Here is a 19778-nt window from a genome sequence, read left to right on the forward strand (position 1 = left end):
AATTGGGGTTAGATTTTCAAAAGATCTCAGTTCCCGTAATAATTATTTATTATTTGTATTAGGGTAGCACTTGCAGGCCAGGGCCTCATTTTGCTAGAAACCTGTATGAACATAAAACAAAGAGATGGTCCCTGCTCTGTGTCACAGAAGGAGCTGAGCATTTGGAAATCTAACCCAAAGGGATTAAAGTATGCCAGTGGATATTTACTTCTACAAAACATGCTGGATTATTAATGAATTGTTATGCACAGCTGAACAGTGCTATTCCACAGCAGCAAATATAGTGCATATAATGAACTGTCAAGTTAAATGATCACATTTTTCTTTGTCGACGCACCATGATCACCACCCTAAATGTTCTTAGTTTGCAAATATATCAATGAGTCTTATCTTGTCCACAGCTATTTAAATAATAATCAGCTATGTCTTGCAAACACTGGCCTCTACTGGATGGAATGTCATTAGCAACTACGTTCAAATGGATATATGCACAGGCTGCCATCTAGAGACCTACATCTTGGCCTAAACAAAGGGCTGGGAAACGGAATAGGAGAAAGAGAAAAAGGTAAGAAAGGAGGAACAGAAAAAGAGAGAATGGAGGAAGGGGAGACAAGAGCAAGGGAAAAGGAGAGATGAAGGAGGCAATAAGGGGAGAATTGGAAAGGAAAAATGAAGGAGAAGAGGCAGCTACCTCTGTTGTCATAATCCTACTACTCTGAATTTCTCACTGGCATCAGCTTGCAAAAGTTGTCAAAAAAAAAAATTACCAGCCAAGACAGAAAATCTGCTCACCTAAACTTTTACCACGAGAGGGAGAAGGAAAGGAAATTACATGGTTTTACTTACCAGTCAAAAAACAAAACAAAACAAAAAAACAGCTCACCCTGGGCGGGCAGTGTTGCCAGGTTGAGAAACGAGGTGTCCGTGATCCCACATCATACATGTGTTGCACTGGCCTCTGTGGGGTGGATGTCAGACCTGTTCAAGTGTCATCATGTCGCTCTCCCAGTTAATTGCCCTGGTGGCTAAATATTAACCCCAATGACCAGTATTGCTGTAGGTGTCCCAATGACCCCTCTGATTAGTGTGAGGGATCATAACACTAGCTGCCCATGGCAGCAGCCTAGAATGTATAGACACCTTTAGACTATCCTGAAACAGCCATGAATTTCACAGATTACAACTATTACTCATCGTGATGGGGTGGACAAATCCCAAACTGGACCAGGAAAGAAAGGAGTTAACGGTGTGTTCTGGAGACAGGATACAGCCCATGCTACCCGATAGCACAAATACTACTGTTACAAAGGCAGCATGCTCCAGTGTCAGGGCACTGGAGTGGGACTCAGGAGACCTCAGTTCTACTCCCACCTCTGTTACTGTGTCCCCTTGGGTGACTCACTTCATAGAATCACCTCTCTCTGACTCTGTTTCTGCTCCACCCTCCACCCTCTGTCTGTCTTGTGTATGTAGACTGAAAACTCCTTCAGGAGGTACAGTAATGCACACAACGGGGCCCTAAGCCCAGTTGGGTCCTCTAGTTACCATCATAACATAAATATTACTACGACCAACATCCTAGCATTAGGGACTGACACCATCAGGTCTCCTCACATCTACCTTTAACAGTGTTGTTGGGATACCATTGCTAGTTTCTCTTAGTCTTATTGAAATACTGAGTTGTAGCATTTGGATGCTGAGTGAAAGGTTTCCAAGGGTCTGCCTACAGTTTCTACCACTGCAGATCCACTAATAGTAGTAGTGCGAGAATAGACTGTTAAGTCTAGAGATGACAGTGGTTAAAATGCCTGCAGGCAGTCTACATTCGGGCTCCCAACACTAAAGCTGCACCAATGGAAAGTCAATCGTGGAGAATTTAAAGAGAAACATTACTAAAAACAAAGCCTAAGAAAATGAGAAATTAGCAGTGCGGTGTCCTATCAACATCTTCTGCCAAAGTGCCTAACTGCACATTCTTTCCACTTCACCAACCAATAATGTTACACCAAAGTTAATTTCCTGATCATGGCCTTGGTTCTCTGCTCCAATACTACCCTGGTGGATTGCAGTGTTCTACCCTTACCAAGGTCAGTTCAGTTACACTGGCATAAAACTGGCATAACAGAGTGGATAATCAGGCCCTGTGTCTTTAAAACTATATACCCTGGATGAAATCCTGGCCCCCCAAAGTCAATGTGAGTTTTGCCACTGACTTTCACATGGTCAGAATTTCACCCCTTCTCTCTTTCCTATTGTGAAAAGTAAAATAAATTTCTCTGTTAATACTTAATTTATAATTATAATACTTAATAAATTTCTCTGTTAATACTTCTCTCTTTCCTATTGTGAAAAGTAAAATAAATTTCTCTGTTAATACCAAATTTTACCATAATTTTAGTAACACAAGGAGACAACTACCAGCATCTAACCTTGGCTAATGTCTTAAAATAACTGTGTTTATTGTACAATTTTAAAGGCAGTAACAACTACAGGATGGGTTTTAAAATGCCTCTGCACAGTACTACCACAGGCAAAGATTTAGGCTGAAAATAGCGTCTCTTTCAGCGGGTTACTGTTTTTCAAGAACCACACACCAGTTTCCCTGATCATAGTAACTCTTTTGAATTCTTATGCAATCCAGGGTTTTGCAGGCTGCTTCCAGTTCTCCTTCACAGAACACGTGATAATAGCGGTGGAAAACAGGACTGAATTCTTGCAATTCCTTAGAACCAGCTGGAAGCTGAAGGACTTTGGCACATTCCCCTTTCTTGTTAGTGCCCCCTTTCAGGTGCCAGGGAACCAGCACATCTTGAGTATGAAAGGACGTTCTGTTAGTGTGAACAGGCAGCTTGGAGTTAATTACCTGCTTTGCGTTGCCGCCTTTATCCTTAGAGTCATTAAGGATTTGGTCAGAACATGCTGAGTCTTGGCTACCGTTGTCATGCGTTTGATCACAGAACAATCCCCAGGCCACATCACTATTGATTTCCTCTTCTTTCCCTTTACTATCTCTCTTTTCCTTAAGGTACTTTGACTTCTGTTTGTTGTATTCTTGTTCCATTGCCCAGACATAAATGAGTGCCTTTCCGCCAGGCCTTAGGAGCCGGGCTAATTCACAGACAGCAGCCAGTCTTCTTTCCTAGTAATGAAAAGACTCAGTGAGTACATATGCAGTTAGTACATAAGCAGGAACACAACGAAATGGAACTGACAGCAACACCACTGCTGCAATGAACAAAAATGATTCCTGCCTGCTCTACCCCCAGGTACGAAACAGACTGGAGATATTTTTTTTCCATCCTACTCTTTGGTTATGTATTCTTAGCCTGACAGAAGTGAGCATACTCCCCACTTGTGGGTGATGATGAGTAAGGGGGCAGGGGAGTAATTCATTCATTTAGTAGGTTTCAGAGTAACAGCCGTGTTAGTCTGTATTTGCAAAAAGAAAAGGAGTACTTGTGGCACCTTAGAGACTAACCAATTTATTTGAGCATAAGCTTTCGTGAGTTACAGCTCACTTCATCGGATGCTTTCCACAGTATGCATCCGATGAAGTGAGCTGTAGCTCACGAAAGCTTATGCTCAAATAAATTGGTTAGTCTCTAAGGTGCCACAAGTACTCCTTTTCTTTATTCATAAAGTAGTCAACCACTACTCACATGGGCTAGACCAAAGCTGCATGGGAACTACTTTTTGTCTACAATATGTGGTAACATCAGCTGTATTGATTTTATTTATTTTTATTACAAGTAGCACTGAGAGGTGCCAATTGAGATACAGGCCCCACCCTGCTAGGTGCTGTACAAACACACAGTCCCTGCCACAAAAATCTTACAATCTAAATAGACAAGACAGACAAAGTGTTGTGATCCCCACTTTAGAGATAGAGAATTGAGGCACAAAATCTCAGACTGAGCCAGGAATTTAATCAACATCTCCTGCGTCCTAATGCAGAGTCTTCCTCTCAAATGTCATTAATTGTAACAAGAGCAAATGAAACATAGATGACTATACAATCAAAACAAATTCTTAAGAGAAAGTGGAATACCACCATGGTGATCTGCACAGAGTGGGAAAATGACAGGAACAGGGATACCACTGCAGATTCTGATGTCTAAGGAAGTCTTTGAGTTGTAATACAGATCTATTGCAATCTTATCACCTAGGACAGCACCCAGCAAGCAATGGGAAGTGACTGGAGAAGCAAAGGCAGCTGATAAGGAGGGGAAATCACATGAAGACAATTTGTCGGGAGGAGCAGACGTGAGTCAGGTTAGCTGGTGTGCTCTGCCTGCTGATCATCATACTAAACTCAGTCATTTCTCTGTCTCCTGTGTCCTTCTTCCTTTTTGCCTGTCTTCTTCACATCTTTCTCATCATCTGCTTAGATTGTAAACTCTTAGAGGCAGGGACTCTACTTGATGTGTCCAGTGCGTGCACCTTAATCTCTGAAGGATGATTCTAGGAGCTACTGCAATACAAATTATTACTATTATTTATATTTGTATTATAGTAGTATCTAGAGGCATCAGCCCCATTTTGCTAGGCACTGTATAGACACAGAGCAAAGAGATGATACCTGCCCCAAAGAGCTTACATTCTAAATAATCTAAACAAATATTAAATCTACATAATAACAACATCAAGATGCAACACAGCTCAATCTTATCAACCACCCCATGTGTAACATCTCTTCACCTTATGATCCTTTTAATGCCAGGGAGTAGGGAAAGTGTTGGAAGTTTTTGAGGCGGAAGGAGTTGCAGGAGACAAGAAGAGAAAGGAATCAGAAGGGATGAAGTGGCTATATCCATCCCCTCAGGCCTTCATCCTCCCTGTCCCGTACTTTCTCCTCTTTTCTTTCCCTCCCATTTCCTTACACTCCCACATCCTCTCCTCTTTTGAGATCCTCTTTTGCCATTCACTTTCCTGTGGGACAAGCCGGTGACCTCTTGTGAGATCTACAGATGTGAGTGGACTTACTGCTGTAGAAAAATGGTGGATTACAGCGATGGAGATGCAGGCATCACAAGAACTATTTCGAACTGGCACAGACAATGCGTCACAAACAAACGCCTGGAATTTCTTTTCTCCACAGATGTCCACCAGGTTTTGGCTACGATCACAGCCAATCTGTAACAGAAAGGATATTGTTAAACTGCTGGTTTTCACAGGAAGATAGTTACAGGAATGGCTCCATCAATCTCTTCTGTTCAGACACTACACTGGATACATTTTAGTAAAAAAAATAAGTTTTAGTTAAAGGGAGAAAAAAAATAGTCCAAATTATTTTTTTGTTGCTGCTCATTTAAAATTGGCCTGTGGGGTACTGAACTCTCCAATTATTGCTTATGGACCTTGATTCTGAAAAGCATGAGCTAAAATAGCCTTGGGACTGCTTGGGATAATTCTCAAGGTACCCAGGCTATGAACCACCTTGTTACTTCCTGCCTCCAGCATGAGGGAGCCTTGCCTGTGCTAGCTGAGGGTTTGCTCCTTAACACCTCCAGCCTGCCAGGCACTCAAACACTCTCCTCTGGGCTATGCCAATCCCGTCTTTACCTTCAGATTAACAATCGATGTGCCCCAGTCCCCTTGAAATATTCCCCTGTGATATCCATCCCGACACTGGCTACTCACAGAAATCCCACATCCCCTGCTCTCAAAGGAACAGTGCACCCCACTTTACCAGTTTTACCTTATATCACCACTCCTGTATTATGCACAGCACTTGTGAGCACTTATAACAAAAGAAGCTTTATTTAAGAAAGAATAGGGATTCTACTAGACAAGAGAGATGGAAACAAATGGTGACAACAGAAAACAAAATCATACAACGCAAATTAGGGCCTGTGCTTATTAATGACCTTTCCTATTTAATAAATAGGTTTTCTCCACCCCAAAAGTTCAGTCTGTTGCAGAGCTGGCTGGCTTCTCAGGAACCAGGATCCAACTTTTCATGACACCACCGCCCCCAAGATATCTCCTCAGTGAATGGATGCAAAGTGTCTTTCTCCACCCTGTGATATAATGAATCAGTCTTTTTTCTTTACTCACAGCCAGGGTGATTTCTGGTCTGGTATAATGTTCCCTTTTTACCTCAAAGTGGTTTCAATTGTTTGCAGTTGTCTTTTGTGATTTTCCATTGACTATACAGAAATGGGGCAAAGCTAGATCATCACAGACTAACCACAGAGAGGTGACAACTCCCTCCTGCTTAAATGGGTCATCACCGAGTCATCTGATTCCCTCGTGACTAACTTTTACTCCAAATCTATAAGGCATCGTTTCAATATAGTTACATTATTCCTTAAATATTACTGTACATGCATCTTTCAATGATTATGAGTATTGATAAGTTATAAGTTTTCAGTAGAGATCTCACATGCTGTCCTGTATGGATAAATACCACGAAAGTGGTGTATTAAGTGTTGTGAGTTTGTCATATCTGAGACATGAGTTGCTTGAAGAGAACAGAAAACCCTTTGCCAGTTGGCACCAATGGGCCTCTGTGTCACACTGCTCCAACTTACATTACTGACATTTGGTCCTTCAGGTAGACAGGAACGGGGGAATGGAGTTCTGTCCTGCTCCTGATATTCTTCCTCTTCCTTCCAGCAGTTGGCTTTACACAGGGAGGAGTACCTATGTAGCTTCACACAGTCCTCCACCACAGGAACTGTTAATTGGCTCCTTATAATCCAACCACTCTGCACCTTGTGTCTGACTGGTAACCCCTTAGGTATTTAAAAAGTGGGTAATATCCAACAGGTCAACTCTAGTATCAATGGTAAAACTCTCATTCACTGACTTCACTGGAGCCAGGATTTGGCACCCAGATGCCACATTTTTGTCTGATAAAATTTTAAACAGCTAAAATACTGAACTCCTCATAGTTGGATTTTCTAATGGAACAAAGCAATTCAGCTCTAACTCTGGTGGTGCCACTCGTGTCGCTATAGTAATTGCTATAAAGATTCAATACACATCGACACTTCGTAGTTTCTGTTTGAGTATGGAAATGTGAAATGTGTAGGTATACACGTCCCAGCCCCAAAATATCATCACAAATACAAGGGTTAGAATTGAATGTTCAGCCCTAGTGTAACTTTAACAGAGTCACAGTATATACCAAGGGAGATGGGCCACAGGGTCAGTCTTAGGGCAGATTTCATAATATGGTATTTCCTTAGTTTGTACTTCCCTTTGCATTCAAGTCAAGAGTGAAGAGAAACAGCATCTACAAACATCCTTTTACATGCCTTACATCTAAAGAATAAATCAGCGATGAGCAAGGTCCTTCTGTAAAACAATCCTGCAATGATGCACGCATCTCTTTGATTTCCAGGTCTGCCACCTGTATTGAATTTAATAGTCACGTTACCAAAATATAGTCCAAATGCATGTTGGCTGGGAATATTAAATTTATTTTTGTTTTAAATAATCATCAATAGGAAGATAATGGAAAACAAGATTCCTAAATAATATTTGCTGGCAGTGTTTTTTTTATTTGAAACAAAAAGAATTCTAAGTCAGGCTGAATGGGAGAAGAATAGCAAACCACGTGTTCCAGAGTAACAGCCGTGTTAGTCTGTATTCGCAAAAGAAAAGGAGTACTTGTGGCACCTTAGAGACTAACCAATTTATTTGAGCATAAGCTTTCATGAGCTACAGCTAAATTGGTTAGACGCTAAGGTGCCACAAGTACTCCTTTTCTTTTTGAAACCATGTGTTCTGACTAATCAATTTACTAAAGGTGACAGCATAGTTTAAATTAAAAAAAATCTCTGCTGCATTAATTTGTAAAAATTACTATATCGAGAGAAAGTGTAAGAAAGAGCTGAGTTATCCATAATACCATCACATTTTCTGGGTTCAATATAGCTTAGCTTTTGAGAATACAGTTAAGGCTTCTTTGCAAATTTCCAGCCAAATTTTGTGATCTGATTCAGGCAAAATTCCTATTGAACCCAGTAAGAGTTTTGCTCAAGTGAAGAAACTGCAAGATTTGGCCCAAAGTAAATGTAGCTGTTGTGAAAAGTGCTGAATTGACAGCCCAGGAAAATGGAATCCTTTTACACAATAAAAGCAAGGTACAGCATGGACAGTGGCACTGCACATTTGCACACACTGCCCTGTCCAAGTGACGCAGTACAGCCCTAAAGGGATCAATTTCGTGTTGTTCAATTTCTATTTAATCTTTGGCCTCTCCACTGAGCTACCAAAAACTGAGCCAAATGGTGCCTAATTTGGCTGGTGATTGATAGGAGGAGGACACTTGTCCATGAATAACTAGGCAGAGATTCCTAACTCATTTCATATTGGAAACCAATGGTAGTATCTTCTGATCACTCTCACCCTGAGCTGAATTCAAACTGATGACCTTCATGGGATAGGTTTGACAGCTCATTACCAGTCTGTTATGGAATCCCCTGCAGTTCCTCCTACAGGGGCTGGCAGAACCTGAGCATGCCCAGTCACCTACACTGGGTGGTTCCAGCTTTCCTCTGAGTGCCACCCTGCACTGGGCTTGGATCACAGGTGCCTGGATCTTCTGTCCAGGTAGGTGTTACACCCCTGCTCCGCCTGAGGCCTCACCCCTGCTCCGTCCCTTCCCGCAAAGCCTCACCCTCGTCCTGCCTCTTCCCACCCCTGCTCCGGCCCCTCCCATCCACGGCCAAACAGCTGATCAGCGGAGCCCACCAAACAGCTGATGGGTTTTTTTTCCATGGGTGCTCCAGCCCTGGAGTACCCATGGAGTCAGTGCCTATGACTTGGATCCTCCCTTTTAAGGAGCTGCCCCCTCCACGTTTGACAGGCCTCACAGGTATACCCAGCTAGGACTGACTGTGCTCAGAGGAGCTCTTTAATCACTTTCTGACTGCGGTAGGATCTTATCCCACAATACACCCACTCACACCTAAGGACAATTTGGCCCTACACTTGTACAGTAGAAATGGGGTTGGTAGCGTGAATTAAATAAAAGCCACAGAAATGACCTTGAAAGAAACCACACTGTACACTAACGCAATCCAGTGAACTGAAACTAACTGAGAAGAACAAATCACATGACAGCCAGAATGTCAGGTCCTAATTTGCATCTAAATTATATGAAATAATTGTGAAGTCAGGCTTACTTATAATGTCATACTTATTAAAGTGAATCCACTTCCCAGAACAAAAAGACTGTATCTTGTGATGATCAAGGAGACCTTGAAACATGTTGGTTACAATGCACAGTGGATCTACAAAAGGTTCACTAGGCTTAATATAATATTGTATTTAATGTAATTATGACAGAACCTGTGTGTATATGCATAAGGACTCAACGCAGAGAACCACCATAAATCTGTCTCTTACAGGAGTTAAGCAAGTTTAAGATCCTTACTAGGATTAGCACGGGATGATTTTTTATATATAGTTATCAAAGAATAATGACGATATTCCAGCATTTTATATCTTACAGTGCGAGAACTATACACATATTGTATCACTTCAAAACAAATACACATTGGCTTACGTCTTTTAAAAACAATGAGCCAGATCCTCAGCAAGTGTAAACTGGGTGAGTTCAATGGAGTGGCCCGTTATTTTTATGAGTATTTTTTTTCCACAGTGAAAAGGCAGTTTTGTCTTGTGAGATGTTGTCTGGCATTTACTGCCAGAGACAGAGAGTCAGAACTCTGGGCTCCTGTTCCCAGCTTCGTCACTGACTTGCTGGAGTGAGCTAGGGAAAAATATCACTTCACCATCAGAGTGATATGGTGAAGTTTCATGTTCACAAAGCATTTTAGGAACAGAGAAGTGCCCCATATTATCATCTAGCAGACCCTCTCCCTTACATTGCTCTCTGATTAAAAATAAAATAAATAATTAAGAAAATGCCCTACGTATAACAGGGAGCATTTTAGTTTTTGTCAAGATAAGTTTTTAAATATTGTTTTGTTCAGCAAGGGATGCTGTCCTCACTGTTATTTTCTGGAACAGTGGGGAAAGGAAGGAATTATTATTGTGTGTCCAAAAATGTGGTAGGAACCTGACAAAAATGAGTGAAGATATCAGTCAGCTGTACAATGGTAAGTTACTGAATGGTCTTCCTCTTGCATGTCTGTGCAGCACCTAACCCATTTTGTGAGCCATCACAGCCTAGATAACTAATAATAGTCCTGGAAATCCCTGGAGTCTTTGGTTAGTTCCTCAGCCAGCATCTTCATCTCCTGTTTATCCTTCTCCTCTTCTGGTTCTCACTATATGCTCTCTTTGGAAGACCTCTGGGGCTTGACCGGCTACCACTTCTGCTAGTCTCATTTCTTTCCTCTTGTGGCGCGTTACGCGATGGAACCCCAGCTCTTTCCAGGATTTTTCACCCTCAGCCACAGCTCTCAGAATTTAAATGCAATCTCTGTAGGAAAACCAAAGTTTATGGGGAAACCCCAGTGCTATTTTTACGTTGGCCTGACTGTTAGCCGATGGCCAGGGATGTTTGGTGAGGTGCCAGCTATGCCCGTTTTATACCATCCGTGACTTTAACCGCTAGGACGCACTGTCCCTTCACGGCGGGCAGCCCGGGCTAGGCTGACGGATGCCCCAAGGTCCTAACCACCCGTGACTTTAACTGCTAGAGCTCAGAGCTCCTTCGCAGCGGGCAGTCAGGATTGACTGACAGGCGCCCCAAGAGTTTGCCCCGTGGAGGCGGCAAACTCAACGCTAGGCTCTTAGTACTCTCACCTAATGGCCAGGCTTTATAGCCAAAACGGCTGAGGTTCTTTAATTGTGTTGGCTGCTTTACAGTAAACCAGAGAAACAAGTCAGGCTTATGCACAAATGGTTACCAAAATTTATTAAACTAGATTCTAATCATGTGGTTACAAAATTGCTAGTGCCTACTTATTTAAATGTAGAGATGTTACACACACAAACAAGTTACAAAACTGAAGCTAAAATCCCAAAGAAAAGAAAACAAAGTATAGAGCTCTATTTCAAAATATGTGTACACTAAAGATAGGAGATCAGGTGTGGGTGCTTCTTACCCTCCTTGCATCTCTCGATTCCAGCGGTGCCAAGCCAGGATCGGTCACTCAATTCCGCGGAAAGACGAATAAGGGACAAGGCTTAGGGACCCTCTTAGCTGCAGAAGCCTTGGGAGGCTGTCACTTATCTGACCAGCAGATAGATAGTGAAAAGCACTCCAAAATCATGGTGCTGTAGGTCCCCTACTTATACCTCTGTACTCCTTTATTCTCTTTCTCCTTTCTTATGCCAAATTGGGGCTGGTCTGTCTGGGCGACGCCAGCTCTCGCAAGAGTAGTTTACACTTGCAAGGGAGAGAAACAATAAGTGTCGACTACTGGACATTCCTTTTATTAGGGTAAATATTTTCCCACCTAGGATGTTGGTGTGTGTGCATCATGCTATTTAGTAGGGGCTAAGAGCCATGTCTGTCACAGCGCCTCTGCCTGCTGTGAGCCCAATCGTTGTATATGTTCCCAGAGGCACATCGTAGCAGCACACCTGTGCTTCTCACAGCTTCAAAGGCTGTGCTGGAATTCATGTTAAGTGCCCTGTTGTTTTGGCTTCCGTTTCCCAGCAATGCTGGTCTGGGGGGGGGGGTGGGGGGCTGGCTGTCTGGCTACACCTGACACAGGTGTTTTGGTAATGCTGCTGACCTTCCTTTTCTTTCCCCAGAGTTTCAGCAGGGCATGTCCTTCTCTAACAATTCTCACTAAGGGTACGTCCACGCAGTCTGTGGCAGTGAGCCTCCAAGCCCAGGTTGAGAGACTCAGGCTCTTGGGTCTCATGCTACTGCATTAAAAATAACTGTGTAGACGCTGCAGCGTGAGCTCTGAAACCTGGGGCAGGGGATGGACTTTAGAGCTTGAGCCACAACTTAAGAGCGCTATTTACATAGCTATTTTTATCACAACAGCATGAACCCCACGGAGCCTGAGTCTGTTGCTTCCCATGAGCCTGGGCTCAGAGGCTCTCTGCTGCTGGCTGACAGACCAGCCATGACCCTGGTTCTCACACAGCAAGATAACCACATCCCCATGGCAAGACCTTGCAGCTGTGTCCACAGGACATGGTGTGCTCAGTCTACATGCATAGGAGCTTCTTCCTCTTTCCCCAGGAGTTCTCTGCAGCATTTCCATACACAGTTATACATTTTAAGGCCAGAGGGGCCCAGTGTGATCACCTAGAATGATCTGCAAAACACAGACCACAGAATTTCACCGAGTGATTCCTGCATCAAGCCCAGCACTTCTGGTTGAGCAAAAGCATCTCTTTTTGAAATTCATTAAATCTCAGTTTAGATGTTTCAAGTAATGGAGAATCCATCACATCCCTAGGTAAGTTGTGTATTTTTAAGGGTTCCCCCTTTTCTTATCCGTTTTGGGAATCCTTTCAATCTTATTTCAGCAAATCAAGCTCCTTGCTTGAACCACCTGAAGTGTCTTATCTGTGTCAGGTACTGTAGCTGAATGTTCAGTTGAGCATGGCTCAAGTCTAATCATGCTAGCAGCCAGGTTTTACACCTTTTATTATTTCCTTGAAGGAGGCTTGCATCTCAGGTTTAAGTGGTTTTATTTTAGACAGCAATCCCCTAATGGCTGCCTTTGTGGCACACACATTCCTACCTTTCTCCATTATTCTTTGTGAATAGAACACTGGCCCACAGGGAGTTCCATGGATGCTGCTGCTTCTCTCTCGTAGCTTGCAAAAAACCACTTAATGTAAGCATTACATTTCTGCACAATCCTTCCAGGATTGTAATCTTTAGACACTCATTAGTTGCAGTTTCAGGGTCTCCTTGATTTTCTAAGGCCTCAGCTACACTGCAATTTCAGTCCGTGATGTAGTTCCACCAAGGCAAGCCACTTAATGTAGACATGGTTTACACTAGCGTATCCAACTCTGTTTTACACCAGAATAAGCTGCACTGGCAAAAATCATATCTGCACTGGGGTTTGTAGCTGGGCAGGTAAAACCTCATCGTAAACAAGTTCTCAGTCACTTAAATTGCCACATGTGGCCTGTGGATGAGCAGTGCTGCTAAGGAGCAGACCACGTAACCCATTACACCGAAGAGAGAAATGGAAGAATAAAAGGGAAGTTATAGGGAAGGAATGTGGGGATTGAGAAAAATGGGAAGAGCAGTGATTTGTAAGCATTTCTGGCAGCGCCTACTGTCACTACTGGACTTCTAGCAGCCCAACTGCCATGGTTTCATCCAGAGATGGCTGCATTTCAGTGATGAGTAAAAGGATTCTAATAGCATATAGTTAGTAAAGTCATATGGAATGGAACATGGGGACAAAAGATGCTAAATAAAGACACTATTAATGCCATCACAACCTGGGAGAGGCTAAGTCCTCAGCCAAGATTAGGTAGAGATAGAAAAAACACTATTATGTTGCTGTGACAGAATACACCCCACATGTTGTTGTAATAATGTCTGTACAAGGTATGCCTTGTGAGGTATCATTTAAAAACTCATGACTTGCTGATCAATAATACGGCAAAATGCACATAGCAGTGCTGTATATAAAGTTATGAACATAAGCTGAAAACATGACTGAAGTATGTTTCCCAGATAAGTCTGGGAAGTGGCTAAATCAATTCCTCGGAGACAAAGGGCAAGCTGACGCCTCAGCCAGGTGTCAACAAGGCTAATGGACCATTCCCTGCTAAGTGGCCATTCTTTGGCAAGGAAGGGGGCAGCAAGGACAAAAATCTACATCTTAGCAAAGAAACAGCATGGAGTTTCCCTTCTTCACCAGACTGCCTGTAGCCTTGCTCCCAGCTGGAAATGCTTCTCAGAGCAGGGACAGGACTATAAAAAGAAGGGGCAGACACCCCAAAACACCCCTCTCTCTTTCTCCCTATCACCTCATTCGTCACACCTGAGAAGACAAAAGGAAACATCCACTGGACTCTGGAGGGGTCCAGACCTGAGAGTTTGGTCAGTAATCTGCTGGAGCATGTGGTAAGAAAGTCTGCTTTGCAACTCAGTTAGTTTCTTAAGTAGATACTAGTAAACATGTTATCTTTATTTTTCATTCTGACTTTTACGCCTCATTACTTGTACTCATTTAAAATCTCTCTCTCTTTGTAGTTAACAAACTTGTTTTATTGCTTTCTCTCAGCCAGTGTGTTTAAATTGAAGTGTCTGGATAGCTATTTAAAATAATAAAATGGCATATTATTCCTTTAAAGGAATAGCAGATTTAATATATTTGTACTGTCCAGGAGAGGGCTGGACAGTACAGGACAGACATTTCTGGGGGAAGATCTGGGTCTAGGGGTATGTTGGGGTCACCCTACCACATAGCCCAGGCTGGTAAGAGTCACAGTGAGGCTGGCTGGCTACAGCATGCACAGACATAGCTGGGAGTGACACACATGCCAGAGGCTGTTTGTGAGCAGTCCAGGTTGGAGGCTGTAGCAGCAAGGCATTGTAAAGGGCACCCCAGGTTACAGAGCCAGGGTGACACAGCTACTCTTTAGTCTGGATTGTGCCCCGGTATGTCACAGTATCCCATCATTATATATATTCTTTGTACTTTACCTCATTATAACTAACTCCACCTAGTGGAATTAGTTCATTTAAGTCTCTTGGAACCTGATTGATTCAACTCATCAGACGCAGATAGAGAGAACAACATCTAATTCTGAAATCCAACCACCAAATGAAATTATATGGCTCCCGAGAGAAACATTTCAGCTATAACTAATAGCATGAGAGTCTTGAGGAACCAAATTACATTCTAGCAAGTGTGCGCACATGCACGCACACACACACACAGAGCAAGAAAGACGACAGTACAGCCACAGCAAGAAAGAAAAATTCCCTTGCTTTTTGGTCTGAGTCAGACCTTTAGGATTTCTTTCACGTAGTGTTTTGTTTTCTACTGCACAGAACCAAGATGCCTTTGGAAATAATATGCTGCGTCTAAAACGGGAGGTTCATCTCTCACTAGCATAATATCAAAATCAACTCATATACATCAGTATGTTCACTTGTTTTGTGCTTCTTGCTCACCTGTTCTTTTGGAGCTCTTCAGCCCCCAGCCACCCCACCTCAAGATCTTTCACCCCTTCAGTTACTCTTTATTGAGAGAAAAGGGCAATGGAGGCTCCCCAGAACAGACTGCCTGCCCAGTGTTTAGTCAGCACTGTCTGACCACTACCCAACACAGAGAACTGGCTCCAGGGATACTTTGTAAGTCAGTTCTTCCTATCTGCTTTCACATGTCACCAGGTTCACTGAAATGCCATCTCCTCTGGGAGGACAGCATAACCAATGGAGCCCTGATACTTCCACCAACTTGCACTAATAATGCACCAAACTTTTTACTCCCCTTTCTGAAAAAACAGCACATTTTATGTGATACTCCAAATCCTGGCTGATCCTAGACTGGGAGGGGGAAAGGAGTGGGGAGAAAGAGACCCACGTCTCCCTGCAGAAAAGGTAAAGTGCTATATAAGTGCCAAGTAAATACTTAAATTAAGTAAATCATTAATTAAAGTTTGTAAAATACTTTGAGATCTTTGGACAAGGGGTGCTATAAAAGTGCAAATTTGCTACACTAAAATCCACCATTTTACATCTTATGTATTACCACAGTTCTCATTAATGTCAATATTCTTGCCAAGGTCTACTTGATACACTTTCACATAGTCACTGTTTGTTTGCACCTTCCATCAATGTGTCATCCCAATTAAAAATGGAAACTCTGAAAATGCAAGGCTACACTGCCCTTGAAGCTTATGCTGTAGCTCTTTGGGGATGTGCATTCACGCATGACCACCCCTGCTTTGGCATGCTGGAAACTTGGAGTCAGATCCAAAGCCCATTGAATTCAATAGGAGTCTTTGCATTGACTTCAGTGGGCTTTGAACTTAGGTCATTGTAGTGGTCTAGGCTGAAATATGGCATTATAAGAAAACAAAAGCCCTAGACATAGATATCAAAGTCGTACTTAAAAACAATGACATAAATGTAACACAAACCAGCTAAAAAACCTAGGGAATTGTTTGGTGAAAATCAGTTCCTCTGGCTCCTTTGCATACATTGCAACAATGAAATACCCATGCGAGCCAAAAAAACACTGGGATCTCATATTTTATCAGATGCACAATCTTCTGTCAGTTTCTGTCCTAACTAAATGAGGCTCTGATTCCATCTCTCACTCAAAATTCTTCACCTGAGTTTCCTATTGTCATGCAATTGCTGTCCTCTATTGTAACAGAATAATACAGCCATTACAGCATAGCTGGTTTTGTTGAGTGTGTCTGAATTCATGCTGGTTCCATTGTCACACAATAATACCTGCCTAGACAAGGCTCTGTGTAATCATCTAAAGAAAGTCAAGCAAACACAATAGCACAGACAGCTGTGGGGACATTTTCAGACAGTGCCTAAAGATTAAAACACCATGAAATGTACCTTAACTTTGAATTGCTGTTAGAGCTGCTATTTAAAAGTACCCTTTCTAAAAATGTACTGAAACCTCTACAGCACACTGCCTACACGCAGAAAATACTTGTCTCAGTTCCTTCTCTTTACTTTCCAATATCTGCAGGTCAAAATGCTTCAGGCAGCACAGTAGCATTGAAGTATTTGTGCCTTAATAAAATAACTCAATTTCTCAGCGATGTGTCACTGCCTCCTGTCCTAGAGTATCTGGGCTGAGAGTTCTGAATAGGCATTATGAATACAAAGAGACCTTTTAAAAGGAACGAATAAGTATTGTCCTGTAAGGGCAGATCACAATTACTGAGAAAAATGCTGGGTCAAATACCTCCCTCAGCCAAGGGAGAAAAATGGAGGAAAGATTTTATTCTCTGTTTCTTTCTCCTGGGGGAATTCTGCACCAAAAAATTAAAAATTCTGTGCCCAAAACTTAAAACTTCTGCACACAATATTTTAAAATTCTGCAAAGTTTATTTCTCAAAATAACACTACATAATCACCGAGGTTTAAATTATTTTGGTAATTTATTTCAAAATACCTGTCAGCAAGTATGTCTGAAACAATACAGACACACACAAAAATTCCCCCTGGAGTTGAGAGTTAAAGAAACCGCAATGACAACCCAGTTCCTGTTTCTCAACAGTGTCCTCTATGTGCGAGCTGGGCTCTGCCAGGTCCAGTGGCCCCTGGTGGTAGCCAGCAGCACTGCAGCCCATTTCTGTGGGGGAAAGGAAATTATGCACAAAAAACATTAATTTCTGCAAAATTCTGCATTGCGTAGTGGTGCAGAATTCCCCCAGGAGTAATAGTATCTACAGAGCAATCCTGTTATCCTGATACTTCACCTGCCAAAACAAGTGTACTCTGCAAATTCCCCCCCACCCTTCAGTTCACACTCATATCTGACCCAAGTCAATGGGGCTAAAACAATGTATGAAATGTGATCGGGCTCAGACATACTCACTGCGAAAGCCCAATAAGCACCAGCAGGGACACAAGGGACAGCTGCATCCTCTCTCTGGTGTAAAAAGGGCAGAGCATGCTGACGAATCCAGCACAATAATTCTATAATGAAGCACCAGTCTATAATGAACCCCAACGGTACCTGCCACTAAAGATGATGCTTACATGTTGCCCCATGTTCTAAACTACTTCCTGTGGGACTGTGCAGCAATGCTTCAGGGAAACAGGTACAAAATCCCTTTAAGGGCTATATTTTCAGAAGGGCTGAGCCTAACTCTCACACAAATTTGCACCCACAAAATAAACTATGGGCACAAACCAAAATATATGAATGTCCAACTCCCTGGTATGCTCCCACAATCATAGGAACAGCCCTCCATTTAGTCCAGTATACAATCCCAGACAGTGGCCAGTACCAAGCACTTCAGAGGAAGGTGCATAAAAACACCTTAATGGACATTTATAGCTTAAACTACTCCGGGATAAATATCCTCCTAAGCTAAACACCAGGTGATAGGGGTTATGTTCTGAAGCCTGGAGGTTTATATCACTTATAAAAAAAAATTCTCATTAGCTATGGAACGATCTAATCCTACTCTGAATCCTGTTAAGCAGTGATACCTTGTGGCAATGAGTTCCATAAGTTAATTATGGACTGTGTGTATCAATTTTAAATAGGGTCACCTTTCAATTTCATGGTCCGGCCTCTTGCTCTCACATTATGAAAATGGATAAACAGAAGTGCCTGATCTACCTACTCCTGGACCCCAAACATGCATGGATTTAAACATGAACAGAGTTGGGGCCATACTGATCTCCTCAAATGAAACACTTTTAATATCTTCAGTCTCTCTTCATACCATAGTCTCTCGATGCCTGTATTCATTTTAGTCCCCAATCCCTAGACCTCTTATGTTTCTGCTATGTCTTCTTTTGAGATAGGGCAACTAGAACGGAGCACTGTATTCCAGGGAGGGAAACCCATTAATTGACATAGTGGCATTATGGTATTTTCATTAGAATTCTCTCTCATTTTTTAAACAATCTAACATTTTGTTGGTTTTTTTTTACTATTGCCATGCCCTGAGATGTGTTCATTGAGCTGTCCCCAAGGACACGCAGGTGTTTTTCCTGAGTTGTTAGAGTTAATTTAGAATATATAACACTTATGAGTAGTTTAAATTATTTCTTCCAATCTGCATTATCTTGCATTTGTCAACCAATTGCATCTGTCACTGTGCTGCTGAGTCACCAAGCTCTGTTAGGTCTCTCTGAAAGTTCCTCATAGTCGTATCTAGCCTTGACTACCCTTAATCATTTTGTGTCATCTGTTAATTTTGCAAAATATACATCAGTGACTGTGAGTCTTGATCCTTGATCCACAGGGCATGTCGGCACTAGTAAGCTCCAACCTGCCCCTTAGTGGCCTGCTAGGCTAGCCTAGTGGCTAACTGTTGTCAGAATAGGAACTGAACTCTTACAGAGGACCCCAGTCCTGGAATCCGACTGGGAGACTGCTGGGCGTCCTGATTGGTTCACAGCATCTATATAAATCCAGCTCAGCAACAGGAAGTTGTCCATGCAACTGGACTCTCTCTGCTTTTGACTGTTCCCCTGAGATACCTGCTCCTACTACCGATCTCCCAGTAACCTGACCCTACCTGCCTCCTGACCTCTGTTTGCCCTCTGGCCTGTCTCAGACATTGACATCCTGGTATCAGACCTGACCTGACTCCCAACCCCAGCTCTGACTAGTAGGTCAGACCATCCACATCCCAGTTGTGACAGTGCATCATCTGTTCCTTATAGCCCACCCCTTAGCTATTAGAACAAACCAGAGTCCGTCCTGTGCTCAGCTGACCTGAGTCTTTGAAAAAGTGGAGGTGACTTACCTGTAACTGGAGGTTACCGGAGATGTGTTGTCCCGATCTGTATTCCATACCTGAGTACACATGTGCACCATGTGCCTGAGTCCAGAGATTTTTAGTAAGTGCCGCCTATGGGTCTTCACATGTGCAATTGTTTTCCTCTTGCTCTGAACTGAGGGCTGTCAAAAACCTACAGCTAAGTAGCACAAAATCCCTCCTTTACCTGTAAAGGGTTAAGAAACTCAGATAACCTGGCTGGCACCTAACCAAAAGGACCAATAAGGTGAGAAGATACTTTCACATCTGTGGGGGACGGTTTTTGTTTTGGGCTTGAGTGTTCTCTCCGGAGACAAAGAGAGAGACCAAGCAAGTAATCTAGCTCCTACTGAATGATTCATCTAAACTTACAGACATAGTAAGTAATTGCAAGGAAATGCGTTAGAGTCTCTTTTGTTTAGCTTGCGAATTTCCCT

The 19778-nt window shown here is 42.6% G+C and overlaps 1 protein-coding gene across 2 annotated transcripts in view; it reads right to left on the bottom strand.

Annotated features, from left to right (window-relative positions):
• Window positions 1–2437: 2437 nt before the first annotated feature.
• The window catches only part of ALKBH8 (alkB homolog 8, tRNA methyltransferase), a 79984-nt gene continuing 62643 nt past the window's right edge, over window positions 2438–19778 (bottom strand). For both annotated transcript variants that reach the window (XM_074943370.1, XM_074943379.1), the window contains exons 11-12: window positions 4984–5133; window positions 2438–3139 (exon numbers count right to left, since the gene is read on the bottom strand). In XM_074943370.1, coding sequence (XP_074799471.1) covers window positions 2570–3139; window positions 4984–5133 — 720 coding nt within the window. In that variant the 3' untranslated portion in view covers window positions 2438–2569. The remainder of the gene's footprint in view (window positions 3140–4983; window positions 5134–19778) is intronic.

The sequence above is a fragment of the Natator depressus genome, chromosome 1, assembly GCF_965152275.1.
Source record: "Natator depressus isolate rNatDep1 chromosome 1, rNatDep2.hap1, whole genome shotgun sequence".
Lineage (NCBI taxonomy): Eukaryota > Metazoa > Chordata > Testudines > Cheloniidae > Natator > Natator depressus.